This window comes from Pseudopodoces humilis, chromosome 2, assembly GCF_049639895.1.
Source record: "Pseudopodoces humilis isolate 2021_Gansu_Grassland_sample_001 chromosome 2, ASM4963989v1, whole genome shotgun sequence".
NCBI lineage: Eukaryota > Metazoa > Chordata > Aves > Passeriformes > Paridae > Pseudopodoces > Pseudopodoces humilis.
In genome coordinates, this window is record NC_142201.1 from 82456064 (window position 1) to 82481224 (window position 25161).

General features: G+C 35.9%; 1 protein-coding gene across 4 annotated transcripts in view; it reads right to left on the reverse strand.

Annotated features, from left to right (window-relative positions):
* Positions 1-25161, reverse strand: part of PICALM (phosphatidylinositol binding clathrin assembly protein) — a 66858-nt gene that overhangs the window by 18096 nt on the left and 23601 nt on the right. For 3 of the 4 annotated variants that reach the window (XM_005516158.3, XM_014250622.2, XM_014250624.2), the window contains exons 2-12: positions 22169-22311; positions 19944-20019; positions 18621-18723; positions 16334-16427; positions 15714-15825; positions 14215-14321; positions 12996-13037; positions 12218-12303; positions 10897-11020; positions 10421-10557; positions 7969-8069 (exon numbers count right to left, since the gene is read on the reverse strand). In XM_005516158.3, coding sequence (XP_005516215.1) covers positions 7969-8069; positions 10421-10557; positions 10897-11020; positions 12218-12303; positions 12996-13037; positions 14215-14321; positions 15714-15825; positions 16334-16427; positions 18621-18723; positions 19944-20019; positions 22169-22311 — 1125 coding nt within the window. Of the gene's footprint in view, positions 1-1180; positions 1262-3069; positions 3220-7968; positions 8070-10420; positions 10558-10896; positions 11021-12217; positions 12304-12995; positions 13038-14214; positions 14322-15713; positions 15826-16333; positions 16428-18620; positions 18724-19943; positions 20020-22168; positions 22312-25161 lie in introns of all 4 variants that reach the window. The other variant, XM_088068986.1, reaches the window with a different exon arrangement.

A 25161-nucleotide genomic window follows, 5' to 3' on the forward strand; every position in this document is an offset into this window, starting at 1 on the left:
CCATCAAGTTGTAACAAGCCATTTCAGAGACTCTGAACTGCAGATAGGAATTCCTTTGATGGGATGTCCTGCAACTCTTAAAACCGTGCCTGTACCAATAGAAAACTTGACTTACAATAGCTCATATTTTGCTTTAGCAATCAGCCTCAACCAAAATAAGCTGCTTTCACATTTTAGAAGTTTCAAGTTTTATGAAACTAAGATGATGAGACCATCTCCAAGACAAAACAATATGAAGGACTCCTTTGAATCAGCCCCTGATAAAGATCAAATCCTACCAACCAACTTATCAACCAACTCAGGGCATTTTGTTTAACAGGGATATTTTGAAAGATGCAAAGGTCAGTATTTTTAATGGAACTTGTTTGAACATCAAGATTTGAGAGAAACTAATAATCCTGTTTTTTTAATAAGGAACAAAGGGAACAGAGTAATTTGTAGTATTTAATCTTTTGTTAAATGATGTTCACTGATTTTTACGCAAGGATACTAAACCAAAATGGGACTTTATGGGACTTTTAAGAACTAAGCCTTCCACAAACCATTTACTGAAGATATTCCTAAGCCTTGCACTGCAGCAATGTTTACACACCCTGCTCAACCTGGTCTGGACAGATTATAACCTGTCACAGCCTACAGTCTCTCTAGCAACTATCAGGATGTTGTTCCAGAATCATTACCAATATGGGGTTACTACACAGATGTGACACAGCTGCACCAATGATTAGCCAGTACTTTAATGCAGCACAGACTCTTTCTCCGGCTCTGCTGAAAAGCTTAACACTAGTTTAGTGCACTGTTTAAGAGTAATATATCAACAAAATTGCCGTAAGCAGCACGAACATCCCAATCCCTTTATCTTAAAAACAATGAGGTAGAGCAAGATGAAAGCTACTTATAAACATGCATGTCTTTTGTGTGGTTTGTAGCAACAAGTAAACTAAGAGAGATCCTGAAATGGGGAGATACTCATTTCATGTTTAGACTAAACAAGCCTTAGTTTGGCACAAACTGAAAAAGTACATATCATTTGTGACCACACACCTGGCACAAGCACATGAATAATAGTGGGAGCCACTATAACAAGGCACTTCTGTAGTCAGTAACATGCCTACTAGTTCTAGGCACACAACACATTCAAATTTCTGTGTGTGTGGTAAGGCTGCATCCCATTACCTACCTCCAAATAGACCAGCTACAGAAGAAGGCTCATTGTGGAAATGAGAAGCGTTAGGATAAGCTTGAGGACCACAAAAAGAATCTGATAAGGAGTATCACACAAGAGAGAAAGCCAGGAAAGGAGAAGAGGGAGAGTTACAGAAAGAGAACCAAGATACACTGTTTATCTACTATTCAAAACTTTAATTTCACATCAGTCTATAAATCCACATATAGTCTAATAACATAGAACCAATGGAATGAAATCAATACACATCAGACAGACGGTAAGAAACATATTTACACAATCTCTAACACAAAAGGGGAAAGCACAATTTCAAAGGAACAGCTATATTAGGAACAATTTTTTTTTCCAATCAAATGCCATGTTTTACACCCTTGGAGGAAATGAGTGTAAAAGCTTCAAGGCATTTTTCTTATACCTGAAGTATATTCATATTTGGTTGCCACAAAAGGATTTAGTTGAGTAAATGGATTGTAATGATCTAAAGAACCAGAAAGAGTTATTTTAAACCCACATTCACATTATCATAGTGTCTTGATTGTGCTACAGCTAAAACTGCATCTACCTGTCCCATATCAATCTGTCAGGAGGCCACCCTCTGGTTCTAGATATATCCTTAAAGCATGAGACACTGGAAGGGAATGTAATGTATCAATGCCATCCATTTCCAGTGACTTCAGAGCTCTCATGTAATAAATAACACAAAGACCAGAAAGCACCACAAAAACCCACCAGGGTCCTTGTTCACAACTCTGCATTGCTGCAACTTTTTGTGTGACTGCAGAACAAGTTAGACAGAGGAAACTAATCTGACTAAATAATCATCCTACTAAAAAAACAGCTGTATTTCAAATAACCATTCTACATTTGCATGAGCCATAAAAATTTAATTGAAGCACAGACAAGACAGATTAAAACATAGCAGTACCAACTAAAAGTATTTTACATATATTTAAAGATATATTTTTCTTGCTTGCTTTGTCTTTCCAATGAAGACAGGCTAGGAAACTAATTAGTTAAGCTGACAAAGTATAGGTAGTATGAATACCTTTAAAGACACAATCCCTTTGTTTTACCTCTGTTAACAAGTACCAGAGGTATTAAAAAACTCTTTGTTCTAATAGTCTGCATTTTTCTTTCATCAATTCTAGTGAGGTTCAACTGGCATAAATACAGCCAGTGGTGTACAACTGTCTTTAAACTTGCTTTGTTTAATAGAATTGACATGTAATTAAGTGATTTTTCATCTATGAAAACAAACTGAATCTTCATACTGAAAAGTAATTAAATTACTATAGAGCTGCACCAACACAAATGTTAGAAGGATTTCTAGTGAGACAGCCATGTTGAACCATCTCCAAAGTAAGATATGAACAGTTTTTAGCAGGTGAGTCACTAGCTTATTACCCCACAGGTAAAGAGTGAGTAAATTATGCATCAATATGTGCATGGCCTTATCAACTTTGTTAATGACAACATGACTGAGGCAAAAACATCCACTACTCAAAAAATTGGATTAGGCTCCTTTGTTTAAAAAGAGCATTTCAACCTGAGGAAGAAAGTAACAGCATTTTCTTTTACTTCTCAGGCATATGCAGCATTTTACTTTAAAATTCCAAGTACAAGAGACTGTAAAACTGCACTCAAGCAGCTGCTCTAACTGTAACTGTTTCTTTACATCAGGTTAGAATCCTATCTAGGCAGCCAAGCAAGGATTTTAACACAATTTTTATTGCACAGCTACTAAGTCAAATTTTAACATAGCACAAAACCAGCCCCAAATGACCAGCTTTTAGTTTCTGAAAGGCTGTAAAAACATATTTTGGAAACTAAAATAATGTTAAAATTTTTAGGAAATAGGAAATTAGTTTAAAATGGTACTTTACCAACAAACATTTCATGTGTGGGTGTCCTACTGGTGAAAGTAGATACATCAGAAGACACAGACAGATGAGCAGCATCGTTAGTTTTTGTAAGGAAAGGATTTAGGTTTGGAATGGCATCATCAACACTATCAACAGTAGCAGAAAAAGGATCTGTTCAATTCCAGAGAGCAAGAGAAAGAAGAAAAGGGAGACGGATTTAGTTTTCTCCAGACATCTCTAAGCTTGGGATGACCTAGCTAATTATTTCATTGTCCAGGACTGCAGATACTAGCTACTAATTTTCTTTTTTAAAATTTTTGAATTAATAACACCATCCTATAAACTGTGCTTCTTCTTGAGTGTGTTTTAGACTGAAAGCAACTATGTTTGTCTTTAAACACAATCACTTTTTGTTTCTCACAGTCATGCCTTGACATTTGCAACAATGTCTCTGGAGCAGAGGATATCTCTCAGCACTACAGAACCTGAGGCACTAGGAGAAGATTCAGTGCAATAAAATCCCCAAGACAACTTTAAAAACTTAAACAAAACCAACTGAGCTGAATTTCTCTTTCTCTAAACTGTGTTCTCACACACTCACACAACTCAGTTCTGTTACTGAGCATCACAAATTTTCAAGAGCAAAGTAGCATACAGGACATAAGCACTTTCCTTGCTCCCTGGGTATCAGGAACAAAGCAGCTTGTTGTTGGATATGCTATTACCTGCAAGCAAGCAAAGAACTGCTCTGCTTTTACAGACAACAGAGACTAAACCATAAGGAGGACAATGCTGCTTACTAAAAAAACTGCCAGACTTTATTGGAATGAAGGAAACATGGATCTGTACAAGTGACTTCCCAAGGCACATAGTTTCAAGGCTTCCTGAGAATGGAATTGCCAAGCTCAAGTACTCCTGCAATTCAGAATCTAACAGATACAGTGGATGGAGAAGGCAGCTACAATACTTGTTGACTGAAGGAGCTGTGGTTTAGCTGTCTGGTTTCAGAACCCATGAACTCTTGATAGAAAATTCAAGAACTCACCAGGTGAGATCAGCAAGGGCTGTATCTAGTCCTACTTACCATGGTGCCTCGAACTGTAGCTTACTCTTCTACACAACGCCACTACAGAAAAATTTCTGAATAATCATTGTAAGAAAGATGTCTTAAATTCTTCAGCTCTTGGCCTTTTATTTTTTTTTCACCTGTCAAGTTTATGCAGTTATTCATAACTCTTGTAAATACTATCATGCTGTGTGAAGCACTTTTGAAGTGTAAATTATTTTCTTTCCCTGAATGTGACTTCCTGATTCTTAGCTCTAAGTCCCACACAGCTTCATAATGTGCTCAGATGTACAAAAGCCCTAATGGAAACAAAATTTTAAAAACTATAATTACATTATTTTTTGCAGGCTTAATGCATGCTTTGATTCACTGCAAGCTCAAGATATGTTATTAGGTAAGTCCTGACTTTTCCCCAAATTGCTTGGCTATGTTGCAAGAACAATTGAAATACCTTAGAAGACCTTTTCCTAAATCATTCAGTCAGCAAAATTATAGTGTCCAACACTGAATCAAGGACAAGCAGAATAAGCTGATATAATATTTGTAATACACAACAGGAATACAAAATTACATATTATCTCATGTATGTTTTATATACTAGACATGCCAATCAGCCAGTTGCCTGAAACTGAGTCCTTGTTTCAGCTACTCCTTAAAACTGCTTTCTGCTTCGAATGCCATTTTAAAAAATGTAGAACAAACAAATCTAACAATAAAAATGGGGCAGATTATCCATTCATCAGTTCCTCCTTGCTCTTTCTGTTGCTGCTTCATATTCTGCTGATTTTATTGATTCTCTTTATATAAGTGGAAAAAATTCAAACAGATGGGTCAAAATGCTCATTTCCACACTGATTTGTTTTGCTTCTGAAGTTTAGCCACAAACTGATAGCTGGCAAACATACCAGACACAGCTGGAATGGTCTCCAAAGAACCCAAATAAATAGTGAAGATAGAAGAAATTAAGAAGCAGAAGTTTTTAACTGTATTTGTCTGAATCTCCTGTCCACTAAAATTATTTTACACATGCACTCATCCAGAAAATTACCAAAAACTACTTTCTGTTCCCAATTCCCAAGGCTATATATGGAACTTCCTCTATTTTGACCGTTGGGACAATATAATGCAATTTTATATTATCAAGATTTGCTCAGAAATGTAACCTGTTCTCAAGATTCTCTGCTTGTCTGCCCCATTCTAACTCTAGCCAACATGTCCGATATTGTCCAAGTCTCAGACCTTGCAAATGCTAGTAACAAAAGTAACCAAAAATTAATTTGGTTTGGGTAATTTATATCCTTGCATATTCAAGTTTTAAAAATTGCTGTCAATTCTGACAGCAACACCTCAATGCTTCTAAAACCCATTTCATCCTTGAATACACATGGCATCTGTTTGTGTCAATGGAATCACTCTGCACCTGCATGCTATCATTAGGCATTAATGATTTCAGTGCATTTAAAACAGTAGTTTGAATTTTGCAAATTTCTACCTTTAAATTATCTAATTAGAAGTATTTGTCCACAGAAACCGTGACAAAGGGTTTTCAGTGGCATCTTTTACAGTCTGAAATAGGTAAACTGGAAACATACAATCATAGAACCCATTCCCCAGGAGTTTAACCTTCTTAGCTTTAACATTTTTGGAAGTACAAAACTAAAGACAGCAACCCAAATATAATGCTTCTTTAACAATTTATTGGTTTATTACACACCTAAGAGCTTCTGCATAAAATTTTTAACAGTAACTGATTTTAGTTGATTTGATACTCTTCTCAAAGCCACCACATACACCAAATACAAACATCATCATGTCAGAAAATTACCTAAGGGAGGGATGCTGTGCAGTGATTAGAGCACAGGACTGGAAATAGCTCAGGTTCCATTCTTGGCTCTGCCACTGACTTGCCGTAAGACTTCAGACAAGTCAGTTAATTGCTCAGATTTCCCCATCTGTAAAATGTGGAAAGCACTTCTTATCTACCTCACCTGTGTGAAGTGAGTGTTCATGTCTGTAAAGCTGAAGAGTTGGGTGTTTTTTGATGAAAGGTAACACAAAAAATGGTGATCCCAGAATTTTAACCTGAAGTTTTAGCAGACAATCCAAAATCTTCACAGTTAATTAAGTCTTATAAGTATTTAGAAATGTGTCAATAGTAAGCAGATATATTAATGACTATTAGTGAAGACTCATATCACGAGCAACACAACACTGAACAAACAGACTTCCAGGTTCAACTTTCAGGTTAATAAAGAAATGCTAAATTATGATGTGACCTTTTAGAGGCAGATAGTTCCTCTTATCTCTCACCCACAAAACAAACAGGACAAGCTGAAAGAGAAGGTATTTTGCAGAAAGCAATCAAGATGAGCCAAACCATTTTTTTCCATTTCTAAACTCTAAGCCTATTGTAGCACTGAAATTTGTATGCCTAACTCCATACACCCCTCACTACATCTTTCTCCAAAGAGGTTTTGCTCAGCAAAACTAAAGAACAAGTAAAACTCATTTATTTTAGAAGCTGCTACATATGTTAGTAGTGCCTTCCTCACTCAAAATTGTGTTATTTCCCTATGAACAAATGTGAGAAGGTATACAAAACAAAGCACACAGGAAAAAGTAAAGTGGAATACATACACAGCTTATTATGAAGATACATTAGATAGCTGGAAAGATGTTAAGAAGAGCTACAGCTCATAAAAAGAAATAGGAAAGTAAAAATTTAGAACAGGGTTGTTCTGATGCCTATGAAACTTCCTGAAGCAGAAATTCCCAATTTTTCACATCATAAAAGAAAACATTTTTGCAAGCATCTAGTTTAGAAAAAAAAAATAAAAATCTGGAAATAGCCCACATAGTTCAGGAATTTACTTTATTATTAAGTGTCATTTATGTAGAAAAATTAAAAAAAAAACAACACAACCTCCCTCTCCCTCTGTTATAAAGCTTTTTAAACCTCCACCAGTATAACCAACAGTTATATCGGCAATATAGTACCATATCTGAATTATTCTGGAACACTGCAAAGCAGCCAAGAACTATGAATAAACATTGAAATGCTCCAGCACTCAAACCAATCCTGAAGGAAAATTCATGACTTTCTAGAACTCTCTTGCTTGACCCCTTGGTTTGAAGACTTGAGTGTACCCATACATAAGATCATCTCAGCTCATTCAGTCCACCCTAGAAACTGGGCCGAATGAAAATTTGGGAGTTCTGGAGTAGATTTCAGAGGGAAGAATATAAATTTTGTCTCTTCACTTAAGAGGCCCAGCCACAGCTTTCTGCTAATCTTCTGTTGTAGTTAAATTAAACATAGCAGAGAATTTGTAAAGAGAAGCCTTATTATTGTTTCAATAATTAACTCTGGCCTTTTTTTGTATGCACAGTTGTCACAAGTGCTCCTTTCAGGCCTCATTCAAGTTTTGCATTATCATCACCAGCAAATTTTATTTAACATTAGGTAAAATTTAGAATATGTATTAAAGCAATTTTGCATTCAGGTTCCTGTGTTTGCAGCACGGTCTACCTCATAGTTATCTTCACTGATGAACTGACTTCTGAACAGCTAAGTTTCTGCAGCTAGCTATGTGAAATCTTGAAGACAGCAGTTATGAGGCTGACAGAGCTGGTCAACAATTAAATTGCTAATAAGAAGACACATCAAAATAATTTAGAATCACCACACAAAATCATTTTAATCTATACACAGATATTATTTTTTCTGATCCCCTTATTCACTTGTAATGTCTTACTAAGATCTCATTAAGGAAGAAATAGCCCTCAGACTAGGGCAACATCTACAGGAACACGGCCATAGCAATTAGAACCTTAATCCAACTTGGAATTCTTACCTCCCCAGGTACTTCCTACTTGTGGAGCAGCAGATATAGGATGTACAGACGGATGAAAAGTTGGCTGCAAATCAAGCAGATCATTTGGCAGCTTTGAAGTGCTACGAAGATAAATTAATACAACTGTTTCAGCTACATCACAGTTTTCAATATAGGCAAATGCTAGCTACTGTCAACAGTAATGAAAGCTTTGTTACAAAACGATTATTACAAACTGGATAGAATTGGGCCAAAATCAGAAGGGCTGGTGAGCTCCATATTTTCAGTTCTGTAAGAAAGTGTTAACTTAGCAAGGTAAGTTGTATGTTATGCCAAGGGACTTTTTTCAAAGCTGTCCTAGACAAAGACAGGCATTCTCATGGTCCAACACCAGGCTAGATGTTATGTTCAGAACTCTTTATGTTCATCAACTTTTAAAGTCACCTCACGAAAACACTATAATACAACAAAAACTGACTGACAAAATGAACTCTCATGGGCTGCACCACCAAAATATTACTCTAAATTTCACAATTTTCATCTTTCCATTTTAATCACTGCTGAGAAACTACCTCACAACCATGAGCAATTAAAGAACTTTGGGGAAAGCAAAATGTAAGAGGTCTTTAAACACTTGACCACACATCAGGCATGTGAATAATGACATTCAAATGCACATTTTAGACCATTCAAAACCTTTTCTGAATTTAGAACATTTAAAACTGAGACCTTATAACATTACATGGAAATTAAGAGTGAGGGCTTATATACAACTGGTGCATTAATTTAAGGAGTCAAACAAGAACAGTAAAATTCATCCTCCTGCAGAGAGTTAATTTCACAATTTAAATAAGTCTTGGGGAAAAAAAGGGGGGGAAAAAAAGTGTACTGGTGTTCTCCCAGACCTTTTCAGGACATGAAATGAACCGAAATCTGCACATATGGTTTATACTATGCTCAGAAGCTGAATCACTATGACATCCAAACACCTCTCTAAATGAGACCAGCACAAGAGTTTAATGGCTAGTAGTGACATCCTAGACCTCTGTATATTTTCTTGCTCATCCAATCACTTGTATAATTCACAGTTTTCAGTATTGCATGATTCATTTCAGCAGTGATTGCCATCATATTTTGCCACTACTGCTCCTATTAAAAAGCAGCATGATCTGGCACTGCCCTGTAATGTGAGCAGCTGAACAAAGATAATTTTCAAGGTAAAGCTTGCTCAAGATAATGATAGGGAATAACCAGACACATTGCATCTAATAGCAAGCCACTGAACTTCTGACCCAGCATATCCCCTTCATGACAGCTCCTGTTGTAAAATCTGTTCTTTGCTTATAGCAGTCATTCTGCCAGCAAGTAAATCTGAACATGAAGAAAATCTAGCTTTGGGTTTTGTTTTTTTTTCAATAAAATGCTCTTGTCCTCACTATGCAGCATTTCTGTCTGTTTTAAGAAGCTTTATCAGATGTTTCTATGTTTCAGACCTCTTAAGAAGCAAGGTCAGATATTTAAGTTCAAAGCATACACCCTTTTCAAGCTTTCTGGCCTCTAAAAAAGAATTTAAAAAAATAAATCTCTTTACAAGGAAGTCTTTCCGTTACTAACACTGACATTCTCTAGCTTCTTATACGTGACTCAGCTATTTACCGCATATTTGGTGTCAAGTAATTTCCTACAATACCTTTCTAATGGGAAAATAAAGTTGTCAAAAGAGCAATAGATTCTTATGTGAGCTCTAACAGAGCAACTAAGCAATCCCTCCAGGTTTAGGATCATGCTCAAAGCAAAAATATGACTTCAGAGCGCAGATTCCTTCTATACTGATAAAAGCACTGTATCTTCTGCTGCTGCTTAATTTGACAGGTATTTTACAGAATGAAGATCACACACTTGCTCATACCAACAGCTCCTGTTCGTCAAAGATCAGGATTAGCATGCAGTGAATACTCTTGCACTTCCTTTGCAGGTCCTTGCAGAGATGTTCCAGATACAACACAAGACTGCAAAACCTGCCTCTCATTTCAAACCCTGTTTCAGGCTTTGCTTTTTCTGAAAAACTAGCCAGAATATATGCCACTCTACTTTTAAAGATCTGGAAATGCCTTTTCTTTATAACTTCTCAAACAGAATTTTTATTTGACTTTTCTCAAATTTACTTGTAATGTTCCTTGGGGACAAAGCATGTGTGTTTTACAGTTCCAGCCGTCTGGCTTACCAACTAAGAACAGCTACAAGGGCTGTCAGCAGTCAGTTCATACCAGAAACTTCTGCAAACAGATGATGAGAACACAGTTTTATGTTATTTATTGCAATAGGCTATTTTCCCATCTGCTTCACTATAATTTCTTATCATATTGCTAATGTACTCTTCAATTCAACCAATCTTGTGCACTATACACTCTGTAGCAGAAATTTAGAGGAAACTCTTGCTGCAGCAGATGTCCCAGTGGAGGATTCAGCATACCTGTTAGAGGAGCTAGGGGTAGAAAAAATATCAATGGCTGGTGTAGTCATTATGCTTCCTGCTGCAGTTGACACAGGAGAAGCTGCCGTGGTTAAAGAGGTATGAGGTTTCTTTGCAAGTTCTTTTAGACGTTGCTCCTGTTGGGAAAGTAAGCTGGTGTAAGAAATCTGAACATCTGCGTCCAGGGCATTTGATGTAAATAAAGCAGAACTAAAGAATATTTATTCCACACACTAGTGTAAACCACTTGCAATTACAAGTCAGCGGTGCCACAAATGCTTTGGGGAAAACTATTTTAACAAACCCTGCACAAGCTGTACCATCTAAGAATACACAATTCTACTTCCAACACTTTGCCAACAGTACCTGATCAGTATTAATAACTCTGTTTTCCCCTTTGCTTCTTTAAGAATCCTAACAAGCTATCAACAAGAACACAGGAAAAGCATTTTCAATTAAAAATTCTGTATGCCTACCTTTAAAGCTTTTAAGCGAGCCTGCTCTTCCTCTAATGCAGCTTGTTTTTCCCTTTCATCCACTTTTGTGAGGGACAGGCCAGTGCTTGCAAGGGAAGAGACTGCATTGGAAAGGGTGGTAGCCCTAAAGTAATTGGACAGGAGAAAAGCTGGTAGTTAAGAGATGACACGTGATAGGAGCCTCTAAAGAGCACTTTGCTTGTATCCACCCAGTCTCCTTCTGAGCTCTCTATAACATTGGCGATATCTTACACTTCAGAAGTGAAAAGTTTAAATAAGATACCTCAAATGAAATGCAAAATTAAAAATACCCAGAAATCATGCTGTCCACTCTACTGCCTTTTGGATTTTCCACCTTAAATGCTTCTCCTCCAAACAGCACCACAAAATTCACATTTGAAGCCTTTATTTTTCCTATTTTCTTAAAATGACATTATTTGTAGGCATACAGCAGTCTCCAATCATCTGGGCTGCACTTCAAATTGTTGTTAATTTAACAGGCTTAGTGAACAAACAATCAGTGCTTTTAATATATCCCAAAGGAAATTTCTAATTTATCATCATGTTTAAGAGTATGCAAAAAGATTTTAAACAAACACTGAACTTTTAACAGAGTAATCTTAAAAAAGAAAGCAAATATTCTAAAAAGTAGTGCCCTAATAGTCACTGTCATAAAGAACTTATAAAACATTACTGCCTTAGTTTTTGAACATAAAAAAAAATACTATTTAATTTTACAAGTCTTACCCCCAATATTATGATTTGTTAAATTTCAACAATGCAATTTGTCATGTATAGGACTTCTCTATATGCCTGTTGTGTTTTGGAAAGCACTCAAAATAATTTAATGCCTTATACCATATGCATTATGGCTTTAACTTCCAATTACTTTCAAAATTAATTCCTCATGTAAGAACTTCTGGACACATTTCCTTGCTTTTGACAAAATGTGGATTAAAGCCGAGATGTAAAAGTCTAAAGACATGTATTTATTCATGCTGTGTAAGTTATAGAAGTCTAATTATTACTATAAAATGAACATTTTCAGGCAGTACATGAAAGAAACTTAGTTTCTCTTCAGAAGTTCTGGATCAAATGCTAAAAGCGTAAGTACAGATGCTAGAGGAGGCCCTTACAGGTCCTTAGATTCTAGTTCTGTTGACCTGGAAGAAGCTGTTTTAAGAAATGACAACTTGCTAATCCATCTTTGCTCATACAATGCCTTTAAGGAAGCCTCCTCAAATTTTAATTTACAATGAAATTGAAAAGAAATGGATTTGGACAATTTGACAATTGTCCAAAAGGACAAGGATATAAGCACCTGCTTGCAGCTGTGGAATCTTTGATTTTCTTCCCCTCTAGAGAAGCTAAATGTTGTTCCAAAGCATCAAGAAGGCTACTCGGTGCCTGCAAAGAGAGACATTGGGGAAAGTTTGAAGAAACCAATATTTAAAATATTTTCATAGAATGCAATTGTAGGGCAACAGGCACAACAGCTCAGAATACTTCTACCCCCTCTTGGCCTTCTGTACATATTTAATGAATTTAAGTATATGGTGATGTATTCTCCTTATTACATTATTCTATCACAAGGATTTATCAGCAAGAAATGTTAAAATTAACAGCTAGGAAACAGCAAGCAGACAATCAGAAGCAGTTAATATTTTAAGAGACACTAAGAAGGAAATTGTACCTGAAGTAATTTCTCTGTGCATGATCTGCAAGTCTTCACATTAATTTCAACAGGCATATAGCCAAAAGCAAGGCTGCTAAAAGCCACAGCTTCATAGTATCAATGTAAAAGTTTCATTATGTGACCTCACAGATGTAAACTGTGTCTTCAAGCATGATGGAAATAAGGTTATTTTAAAATTCAGTTAGAGAATGACAGAAATTATATAAGTATTTTACAACAGGCTCACTGAATATAAAAGCCAGTCTCTGACAGAGCTTAGATTTAATCAAAAACTTAGACATAACCTGGTGACAATGTATACAAGAATGCATAAGTGAGTACCATAATGTCAGGTTTTTCTGATCATGCAACCCCAAAAAAACACACAGACATGCACTGGGAAACACGTAATAGGTTTATCTACCTGTGAGAGATCTGGTATGTCTCCTCTGTCAATTCCAACTTGCTGTAATAAAACACATAAGCTTTAGAACCCATTTGCTTTTGTTGAAGGCAGAGATGCTCAAAAAAGTAAACAACACTAATGTGAAGTAATGCAAAAAGCACAAACCTGTTCAGTATTTTTTAAATCTCCAGTCTGTACTCTGTAATGGCTGGTTGTACAAATTCTTGTTCAATGTATACACATTGAAGTAGGTGTGTTACACAGATATTTTAACAGATAGCACCTTAGAAATAAGAGAGTAAGAACCCAGTGTTTTATAACCTGGAGAAGTTTGCCTATCTCACAATTTACGTGGCAAACTCTTACACCTCCTGATACACAGGACATATTTGATGAAACAAAGCACCTTTGCAGTTTTGTAAAGAAACATTTTTCTAAAATGCAGATGAAACTTAGGAGTTTGCAGTAGGACATATACAGTTACAATAGAAAGATCAATACTCTCAACTTCAATTGATGGTCTTATCAGCTGAAGACAGTATTTCTGACAGAGACACTACCAGGATAGACAGCAAGCCAAATCTGAAGGCTTATTTTTTTGTTAAGAGAGATATGAATACCAAGTAAATAAAAACGTGAAGAGAAGCACACCTCGACTGAGGAAGTCCATAATATTAATACAACAATTTAACAGTGCTCTATAAACAAGAAGGCAACAGACTAAACACACTTTTTTAGAAAAACCCACAACTAAACATTTTGCAAGGTAATTGTTTTTCCCTCTATGAGCACACCTACAGCAAGAAATCTTGAAGAAATCCCATGTTCATCTGTTTATCTCAGTTGCTCATTTGTGAAGCTGTTATTTCATCTAAAACTTCTGGTAGAATTGTGGGTTTCAAACTAGAATACAGCTAGAATCATAGAAAGCAGATCACCATGAATTTCGTTTGTTTAAAGCAAGTCTATTCTTCAAAGAAAGCTCACAAGTATTACATAACCAAGGAAACTTTAAAATGCACATTAATACACTCCCCTCAAGTAAAGATAAACCAACAAGCACTCCACAGGTTTTTCAATACAGCCCTCAAATGAACTAATCAAGGCAGAGATGAACAAGATGACCCTTGAGAGAACAGCAAATAAGCAGGAAGAAAGACGCATCTGTTTTATGATAAAATAAGCACTTTAAAAGCTGTTCTAAATAAAGGGCAAAGTTGACTGACTTAGAGTTTACCTCTGCAACTTTAAGGAACTCTGAGATCCGTGTCATTCTAGTGAGGAACTTCTTATATATATCAAGGCCTTCTTTGCACTGGTTCTTTTTCATATCAAAATATTTTTCTAGAAACAGTAAGAATATTTGCATTAAATAAGAAATCAAGATTTGCAAAGGATATGCAAAGTAAAAGCATACTTTTAAGACAAACAGAAAATACCTGCATGTCTATTATTATGATATGATATTATGATATTAAAATATGATATTATGATAACTGCAGAAGTCACTATGCCTAACTTAAGTGTCAAAAGCTCTGTCAAATGTGAGCTGTTGGTTCCATGCATGAGATTACACCTTAGCTTGCAGGTACTAGATACCACAAAAGCATAAACACCTCAAAGAGGACAATCAAGTTTAAGAATAGGTCACTCAAATACATGTAAATTCATCTTCTTGGGAAGAAGGAAAAAAAGGTAGTTTTACAATCTGGTAGTCAAGTATCTTCTCTATTCCAGTGACCACATATCACGCAAGACTTTGATCTTCTCTGACAAACTGATGTCTCTTACTATGGTCTGATGCAGTGAAGTACAACTAACTGATTAGAAAATACCAGTGCTGAAAGCAAGAGGGTCCCACACCCCTCTTTAGAAAAGCAATTTCAAGGCCTGTTTCTCTTTTTTTTTAATTATGCTTCACTCAAAGCATAAGTGAAAGCAACTGTATGTTACCTCTTAGCAAGGGAAAGGAAGCCGACAGGGGCTTCAGACTGGAAGTTTGACTGACTTCAGATTGTCCCTTACTGACTTATTTTGGATTTTACTTTTCATTTTGCAAGCTCTGAGTAATGACAGCAATCAGGTGGCTTCATCCAATCACAGCATATAACAAAATCGAGCAAGTCAACAGATTACTTTCAACTTAATTATTTTCTAAATTTAGGCTCTCCACCTTCAGTATGTGCAAGTGAAAGGGCCTTAACCCTGAATTTGTAATTCTCTTTAAAATACAAGATACGCTCTAGGAACATAAGGCAACCAATCATGGAACCAAAGCAACATTGAAGTTTCAATACCCAAGCAATCATTGATGTTGCGACTGCAGATTTGGAACTGAGTAACCGATTCCTTTACTATGAAACACAAACTATTTCTTAAGAAAACCCCCAAGCAACATCAATATTATAATTCAGGTTTGCCATGCAGTTCAAAAAGACAAAATAAAAAAAAATACAAACCCAAAACCAATGCACACAAAAATCCCCAACAAAACAGTGCATGAAAAAAAATTAGGTGGATCCAAAATCTTGGATGGGTTTTGCTTTCAGATTTTACCTGTCCCTAGGTACAAAGCAATGTAAGCAATGTAACAACTGCAGAGCAACACTGGAAATAACAGTAAAATTTTGATGTTTTACAGTAAGACTGTTTCAGTTGCTCAAGAGAGCAGCTCTTGTGAATCATTCACTGAGTTTCCTCCACCCAGAGCTAAGCATTGCAGAAAGTTGTATTTACCCAAGAGGTTAATAATCCCTTCATTATATGCCGCGAACAGTCTAATGGCATCTTTGAAGAGGAGCATGAAGGCAGCATTAATTACACCATTCGTAAGTTCATTGCTATTAACCTAGGAAAATCAGAGAAAAAGTTAACTGAACTGGATTCACCTCTTACTGGAAAACTTCTAGTTAAGCTCCAGCATGCTATCTCAAGACAGGCTTTCCAATCATCTCACTGGCTACTAGCAGAAAGTAGCATCATAACAAACCAAGAGTTTCTCTCATCACAGAATTAAATCAAATCATTTTGGCAGACATTTTTGTTAACTAATGCTAATGTTAACTAACATAACTAAAAGAGAGAGGGCAGAAGTAATCAGCTTTTCAATAAACAAGCAATTCCTACATAAGCTACACAATAAAAACAGTAATTTAGCACAAAGCATTCTCTCCAGTGAGCATTGTATCTACTTTTTCTGATTTCTTGGGGGTATACCAATGAATAAAATGATCTGTTCTCTTTAAGCTGTGCAGATAACATGGAACCCAAGTGCAAGACCTTTAATCTTGACCTATTTTATATGTTTGTACAACAAGTTGATGGTATGTTAGAAATGTACATGCTGCTAAACTTACATTAAAGTCAAGAAGTGCATCCATTTGATTTTGTATAATAGGTACAGTTTTTAAGAGTTTTTCTGTGCTCATTGTTCTCATCACTCCATCTGCCCTGTTGTGAAAAAAGCACGAAGAAAATTCTTGACATGAATTTTGAATGCAATTATTAATAGGAAACAACAGAAAATATATCAGGTCATCAGAGAAACCATTTAAGTCTTTGCCATATAAAGCCATCCTTGTGGTGCTTAGGAATGGTGTCTAGCCAATATAACTGTAATAACTGCAGTGCAGAAGGATAACAACTGATTTGGTCAAAATATGAATCCAAGATGAATTTTTACTCAGAGAAAATGAAACTGATAGTGCTTAGAAATATAGGAGAGATACAATGCATCAGGTAACCAAAGGAAAAAAAAACCTCTAAATATTATTTTTGAAGCAATTTTTTATGTATTCTTTTTCCAATCACCCAATTATTATTTTGTGTCAGTTCGGATTCTTTTCAACTTAAAGAGGTAAGAAAGAATAAAAAAAATGCAGTAGTATGTTTTTCAAGCTTTTTCAGAAAGCTTTTTCAGAAAGGTTCTAGAGACTACATGTCTTTTAATGGCTGACTACCATTATTTGGTTGATTATTAATTGTTCAGATTGAACAGACTAAGACTGGCTGCACATTTGAAAAATATCCAAAAACAGCAACAACTGAGGAAGAGACTAAATCCCCTCAGTGACATGAAACAACTGCTCTCTATAAGACAAATCAGACAGCCTTGTAGTTCATCAGCATGCACACAGCAAACCAAATGCTTCCTGCAAGTGCAAATCTCATAGGACATCTTCACAGAAAATTTTGTGGCTGTTCTCCAGGTTGGAAAGCAGTGGGGACCATGCTTCCATGCTTCCAGCTCTCTACTTGTGCTGTATATTTACTCCTAACAGTAAGTGCAAGAAATTTATATCATGCAGAGCATGGGTGGGAGGGCCCTGAGAAAAATCAAGGAGTTGAAAAGGTAGATTGCTGCCATCAGAACACTTATTCCTACTGGCTCAAAGAAGGACCTCCAAGCACGTGGTGCAGGCTAAATAATTTGCCTCGTTAGACCCAAAACACCTGACAAAACAATTGTGTATCTCTCTAGAGCAGCTGCAGCCATCTTACCACACACAAATCTTAGGTGTGGAAAATGCTGTTTTGCGTTGCTGGCAATCCAAGCAACTCTAAACACAGAAAGAGCAAAAGGAGCCCAAGCATCCTCCTTTTACTTTACTGTCACACTTCAAACCAAAATGGATTCTACAGTCTTAGCACGGAGACAGAAGGGATTTGGACAGAGTTCTGAGGCCCACTCCAAATGCCTTTACAACATTAGTGCAAAATATCGTTAGACAGCCCATTACTACAATTAATTCATTCAACAGTATTAAATTCAGATTTCTGTCGATTAAGCATTAAGTTTTTAGTTTCAATATAAATTCACCTACGTATGGATGATCTAGGACACCCAAATGTAAAACTTGTATTATGCTTTTAAACCTTAAAGAGCACAATATATAAAAAGATATTGGACAAAGATGGAAAAACTCAACTGTTATTGGTACCTTCTTGCTAGCCTTCCCAAAGAGGAGCTCCAGATTAATTTCATCATTCACTATAACATGTAGTTTACCAGACTACTGGTGCTCTGCACCATGTTATTTTACATGCAAATGGGTACCTCGTCTCAAAAGAACTCATTTCTCTTAAATGAGGACACTTCCCAGGGAAAATCTGAATTCTTGTAGACCAACTCATGATAGCATCTGCTGTTACATGTTATTAAAAGCAGAAATTTACACTACCTTTCCAAAGGTAGTAAACTTCACACAGATATTTTGTGACAAGAACACAAACACCAGTAAGGACAGGTGTTTCACCTGTCATTTCAACCTTCCAGAACTACAAGCACAAATAAATTGCACAGTCTTCTATATTACATAAAAGGCAAAGTATATAATCTATTATGAAAAACTTGTTCAAACTTCTACTTTTTATATATATACTTCCATGCATACCATCTTCCATTCCTTTATATTAAACTGTTAATGTTTAAAGATAAAAAATTGCAATAACTGAAGTAAAATACTTTTTGAAATATACATCAATATACATCAGTTGAGCCTTTGTGTGTCATGGGAGATATTCAAAAGAGAAAAGGAGTCATTATTGCCTGTACTAAGCCTGAGCTAATGTCACTATTTTTCACTTGAATTACAGGACATGTGACAAAACATCAAGATCAGTAGAACAAAATACAGTCCTTACCCTCTTTTTACTTTTGTGAAGTCAAAAGCCACTTGTCTATAGGAAACTGCCTTTTCATTCAAATACCTGCTATACCGCCTGATAAATGTTGACATATCATAACCTAAAAAAACAAGTTTCACAGGTTTATTACCTACTTAATCAAAGAACAAGGATGTTATTCAAAATAAAGTGCAAAATATTAACATGACAGCTCCAACAACTGCAAAATTGTGCAAAAATATAAACTGAAAATAACTGCGTACATCATTGTATTCACCATGTAAATCAAACAGACAATACCACAAATATCTAAACAACCTCAACTACGTACAAGTTCACACTTCACTTCCTAAGGAAATTACTTCCACAATCAAAACAAAGTAATTTTATGCAAGTTCTCTTATACTACAATAGAAATTACTATCAAGAAATTAAATGATGCATTCACAAAGGCTTTCACATCAGCTCCGTAACAGTGTCTCATTTGCAACTGAATAGAAAAAAAAGGCTTTGATGGAAACTCTACAACATGACAGAAATTTTTCTCTGTTAAGACAGCAGTGATAGGAAATATTTTGATAACTGTCAATCTAGGGGTATAGACTAAGAAAAAGATCTATTCATAGTCTATGCTGAGACCATAGAAGTTAAAACTCAATAAAATGACAATTTGGTAGAGCCTTGGTTATGAGAGGGCTTCTGTTCTCAGGCAACCACTTTAGCTGCCTGTTCTAGTACACTTGTGGCAAAGATCAGAAGTATATAAGAAACAGTAGAAAAAGTAAGGAAGTTTAAGAGAAAAAGCAATGACAGCTACATGTATGGTCAGATCTGCACTGAACTGCAGCGTAACAGTTTTGAAGACTATTTCAGTTGAAAAATGCAAACCACAGAAACACTTATTTGCCCACAATTAGTCTCAAAGATAAATGGAATTTTTTTGATCAATTTCCCAAAAAAGTAATTTTAATTCTTTTTAGATACAGTTCTTGTCTCACTGACATGCTGTATGTACATATGATGTGTATTTTAAAAATTATGTTAATAATCAAAATAGTCTCATTTGGAGAGGTCTATCTCTATAGAAATAAGAGGGATACTGAGATCTGTATTGCTACAGAAGTCAGAAGTCTTTAAGTAAGCCTGCTAGAAAAGATGCAACATGTTCTTCCAGTAGACAGCTCCTACCACACCATTACAGCATTTTATTTAAGAAATGCAGCCTAGGGTAAAATGGACAAAAAAGTTACTTCCTAAATGACAGGGTTCTTTAGAGTAACCAAGTTGTCTTTGCTGCTCCTCAGCACATTACTAACTTTTAATGAAAAAAAGACACCTTACCTTGCAATCCACTTTTGTCTAGGAAATTGCTCAAATTGAACAATGTGTTTCTGGACGCCAGATACTGGATAAAACGCTAGATGAAATAAAAAAATTTAAATACTTTTACTGCATTACCAAGGAGAAGGAATTGAGGTAGCAGTACTAGAAACTTTTCATCCAGGTTACAAAATTCAGCTTTTATGCCTTAAGACTAATTTCAAATCTGGAAACTATTACAAAACCAGCAAAACTATTGAAGTAAGCCAGTTAGGTTTTTATGCATAAATATGTGAATACAAGTAGCATTTTGTACGAAGGCCTCATTTAGTTGGAGTTTATTTTAAGCCAGAATATGGAACTCTGAAGTTCTAAAAAAATCCCTTCAAATACATTCTCATTTTACATGCTCGTAGTCATTTCACTGATTTCAATTTATAAGAACTAATTTAGTTTTACCAATTAGCCGAGCCATCTTTGCTCAGCATACAATTGCAAAGGTACTTCGCTTAAATATGAGAATAAGGTGATATAAGTGTTAGTTTGCTCATAAATCAAATACCAAACAAACCATATGAAGCATTAACACTGTATCACAATACTTCTAATATACATAATTACAAATTATATTTCAAAAGGTGAATGATGCTATTTTTATCTTGTAAAGACACATTTCAGATGTTTGACACAATTTAATAGGGAAAAAATATTGTACAGAGCTGCTACAAAAATAAGCCAATCATTCAGTTGCAAGAAACATTTTGACAAAAGACAAAACTAGTGTTGATTACAGTGTACATGTACTACTTCATTACTTTCATTTGCATACATAGGTTACATAGAAAAAAGACTGGAGAAGAGTAAAGGCACTCAGTACCTAGCCATAAAGGACTTAAGCCAAAGTTGGGGTACTATCCCTGGAGGTATTTAAAAGACACACAGGGGTGGCATTTGGGGATCTAAATTAGTGGTGGGCTTTGGCAGTGCTGGGTTAGCAGCTGGACTTGACCTTAAAGGTCCTTTACAATCTAAATGTGCTATAATCAGTTTGCACTCTCACTGTTCCAGTACTATTTCCAACAGTGAAAACTTTCATTTTGAGCAGCAATCTTACCCTCACTACTTCTGTAATATATTTGGCAAGCAAAACTTGTTTAGAAATTCTACTGTTAATGGAAAGTATTTCAGACAGTGGTCCCATGAAATACCTTTAATTACGATGAACTATTTTGGCATCAGTTTAAAATTCATATGACTCAAAGTGCAAAGTGTATAGACTGTGTTTTGAAAAGTGTCAATTATCCCAATGAAAAAATTTAAGTTTCTAGTCAACAACAGAAGTTTGCCCTCTTGTGGCTTAATTATCTGCACAGAATAGATTTTCACCCAGACCAGCAATAAACTGCAAGTGAAACCAGTATATGTTTAAAAACTTAACCTCCCCCTCCAACCCAGACAAGTCAGTCAGAAGTAGTTCCTCTGAATGCAACCTGAAATGAAAAATTTTGGTAATTTGCGAAAGCTATCTCAATTCCAAAGTTCATAGCTTACCTTATTCCGACTGCAGTAAAAAGGAATGCTTACAAACATTTTCTAAGAAAGCCTTAAATATATTTTTTTTGTTTTTTTAAAAGCAAAACATTCAAGCTGCTGCTATGCTTGGCTTGGTATTTCAAACAATAAGGCCCCACAGGAATTCAAATTGTGAGACAAAACAAGTTTATTCCTTTTTGTGTAACTTAGGGTTGTGTCTGTTAAACTGTTCAGCTTTTAACACTTTGGTGTTACTTCACCCTGTCCTAGCGTGACCCTCAAAGCCAACTCATAGGCACACATTTCATTATAAAAGATTAGGGGGTGATGGTAGAAACTAACTTAAAATCAAGTTACCTAGGGAAAAAGACCAAAAGGTTTAGCTACAGCATGAAGGTAAAAATGCTTCCATTTTCAGCTTTTAGAATCCCATATGAGTTCGTTTTTCTTGGGTTTTTTTCCTTCATCGTAAGAATATGAACACAGGGGAAAAAAGTATCCTCAGCATTTGGGACACTTACTTTTTACTCCAGAATTGTACATTTTGAAGTAGAAACAATGGAGACAAACAGAAAATGAGACCTGTGTTCATGCAGAGTTGGACCCAAAAAGGCAAACCCAAAGATTGTTTTACAAAAAGGATTAGTGGAAGCATTTAGCTGGACAGGAATGAGGGGCCGCAGCTGTTCTCAGACACATCATTTTTGTATTACCTCATTTCCATACACCATTAGATGATGGGTTGTGATAAGCGATTTGAAGACCACTACCCAGCTACTGTTGGTAGTTCTTTCAAATAAACTATCTGCCAGCTGCGGGATGTTCACATTCATCTCATTTGTGCACTGGATTAAATCTGCAAGACAAAAATTTCTGTTGTTATTATCAGTTCTGTGAAGGAAGATCAAAAATGTTCCCCAGAAATTCAGTACATTCATCTTATGTAGCAATATTTTTGATGAAAACTGAGGGGCTTTCCAGTAAAATATTGAAAAGCACCATGGCCATAGTCTATCAGAACTTCATAATACAAAATTCACTCTGCTCACTGCCAAGATTCAACTGCTTTTGCAGTTGCCTTAGAAGGCCCTGGAACAGAAATCCCTACACTACCTCTAACAACTCTCAGCTTTCAAACACCTAAAGCATTAAACAGCAAAGTAACTATTACATGGTACCATTTAATTACATTTTACTGGAAGATTATGACTAGAATTAATTGTAATCTCAGATTTCTGGCCTCTTAATGGATCAGTAAACCCTTTCAGCCACTGGTTCAAAGTGAGTAATAAAAGACTCAAATACTGCTTAGTCTTGATACAATGCAATCAACACCTTCAAAAGGGCATAGGAAATGTTGAGTGGAAAAAGGAGCTTCTAGCAATAAAGCCAGAATTATTTTAGAAGCAGATTAATTTAGTTCAAACAAAGTTGGATTGTTAACCAAAAAGATGGTTAGGAGCACAAGACCTGAGGTTGGCTAGCTAAAACAAAGCTTTCCAACTTCTGTTCAGCCTGGACTACTGACTGTCCCACCTGTGTAAACATGGGGAGCAGCTATACTGCCAGTACAACCAATAGAATAATGGATCATCACCCAGTAATTTATTTGCAAAGGCTGATGAAGGGATGATTTAAGATTACAACACTATGTTGACAAATACAACAGAAACAACTATATGATCATAGAGCTTGCTATTGATATGAAACTTAACTTAATGCAATACAGTAAGGATGAAATTTTTTTACTATTACCACTCCAAAAATAAATCAATAATTTTCACTCAAACTGACAGCCCTGCCAAAGGCCTTAGCTCAATAAAAATCTAGACTTCAGAATGCCTGTCTAAGGACTATCAAGGTATACTGGAAACACCCATTTAATCTGAAAGCAAACATTTCACCTTTGAAGACAGTTTTATATCTTGCTATGAACAATCATTCACCTTGAAGGACTTTTGAAAGACAGGACCTTCCTTCAGCCAGAGCAGCAGGTAAGCATGACTACCATACTCAGAACTAGTATGGTCCGAACAGAAAAAGCTGCTATTTACATGTTTAAGTATTAAAGGAAGTGAGCAGGAAATTATTTCCACATTCATAAATGTAATGAGATGGAGAGATAAACATTCTTTTATCTACAACTAAAATTGTGATGACTACAGGCATTCATGACCTCATTTTTAAGTCACGGTTATCTATTATTGGATGATGATTTGGGGTTGTTAAGACAATACCAGGATATTACTCAGCAAGAGACATGCTCTGAGCTGGATCATTAAAACCAAGCCCTGAAGCTTCTTCACCTTCAGGTCTTCCCTCCTAGATAATAACACAAGCAGTTTTGTGCAAGGCTCCCTGGCAGGAACATACATTAAATACAAAGGTAAACACATCATTGGATGTCAAGTCATACATTTGGGCACAAGAGGTGCAAGTGCATATTAGAAAGTGAGAACTTCTATCCTTAAATGCAACGTTTGCCAACACATCAACAGTAACAAAAAATAGAAGAGGCGGCACTTCAATATCCACTATCTAAAAACATTAAAAAATCCCCACCCCAAATAAATATCCAGTGTAGATGATATTTTGTGTTGGGATAAACGTTTTCTGAAATGCCACTGAACTTTGAAATCATTTTATGTTGCAGTGAATAAAAGAAAACAGGCTCTACAACCCTCAGAAAATCATCCCTAACAAGACTGATGAGTGTTTATGTGAAAAGCATAGAAATGAATGGGGGGTGTGCACAGAGGGAGAGTGCAAGCACATTATGAGGAACCAGTAACCAACTGGGAGAGAACATAGGCAAGAAGAGAGGTACAGAGGCAACCCCAGCCTTCAGTGGAGGTAAATTTGCAAACACAAACAAGGATGTCATTACAATACTACAGTTACTACAAATCAAATTTAGTAAAACATGAAATTTCTTTCTCTCCAAAATGCTGATTGAACAGATGCACAACAATCTGGTATGTTTTAATACCTCAAAGTACCTACACCATATACATCTCAGAAGTTACATCTCTCTGAAATTTCTTTTGAAAGTATTTTCATGAACAGTGCTAAATAGGTAAAATACTTGCACAGTTACACCCAAATTAGAACAGCAATTTTTGTGCTAACTATACTATAAGCACCATAGTACAGACAGAAGAGGATATCCTTCATCCCACACTTCTGCACTACATCCCACACTGCATATACAGTGTTCTTACTTATTTATCCTAGGCCCACAAACACCCTTCATTAAAAGAGAGGAACAAATATATAGTTAGTTTCACATCCTACGCTTAACACAACTCGTCTCACACCCACCTATGAAAATACTAGCTATGTGTTTGGAAACCCAAGGGCCCCAAAGCAACATATCTCTAGACTGCTACTTACTGGAAATGCTACGAGCAATACCACAGGCAGGTGTATAACCAAAGGGTACAGCACTAAGGCAATAGCTTTCATCTTAGAGCAAAAATAGAAACAAGCAAAATAATCAAGAAAACAAAGGATGACCTTTGGTGAAAGAGTGATGCCTGTTTCACTGATCCGTCTTGTCATGGGAGTCAAGGAGGAAGACTGAATAGTTACCCCATCAATACTACAGAAAGGAAAGTCACTTTATGTATTGACCTTCTGCATTAAGGCCCAGAATACCTCACAGCAGAAAAAGAAATTCTCCTGGGAAATATAAACCACATAAAAT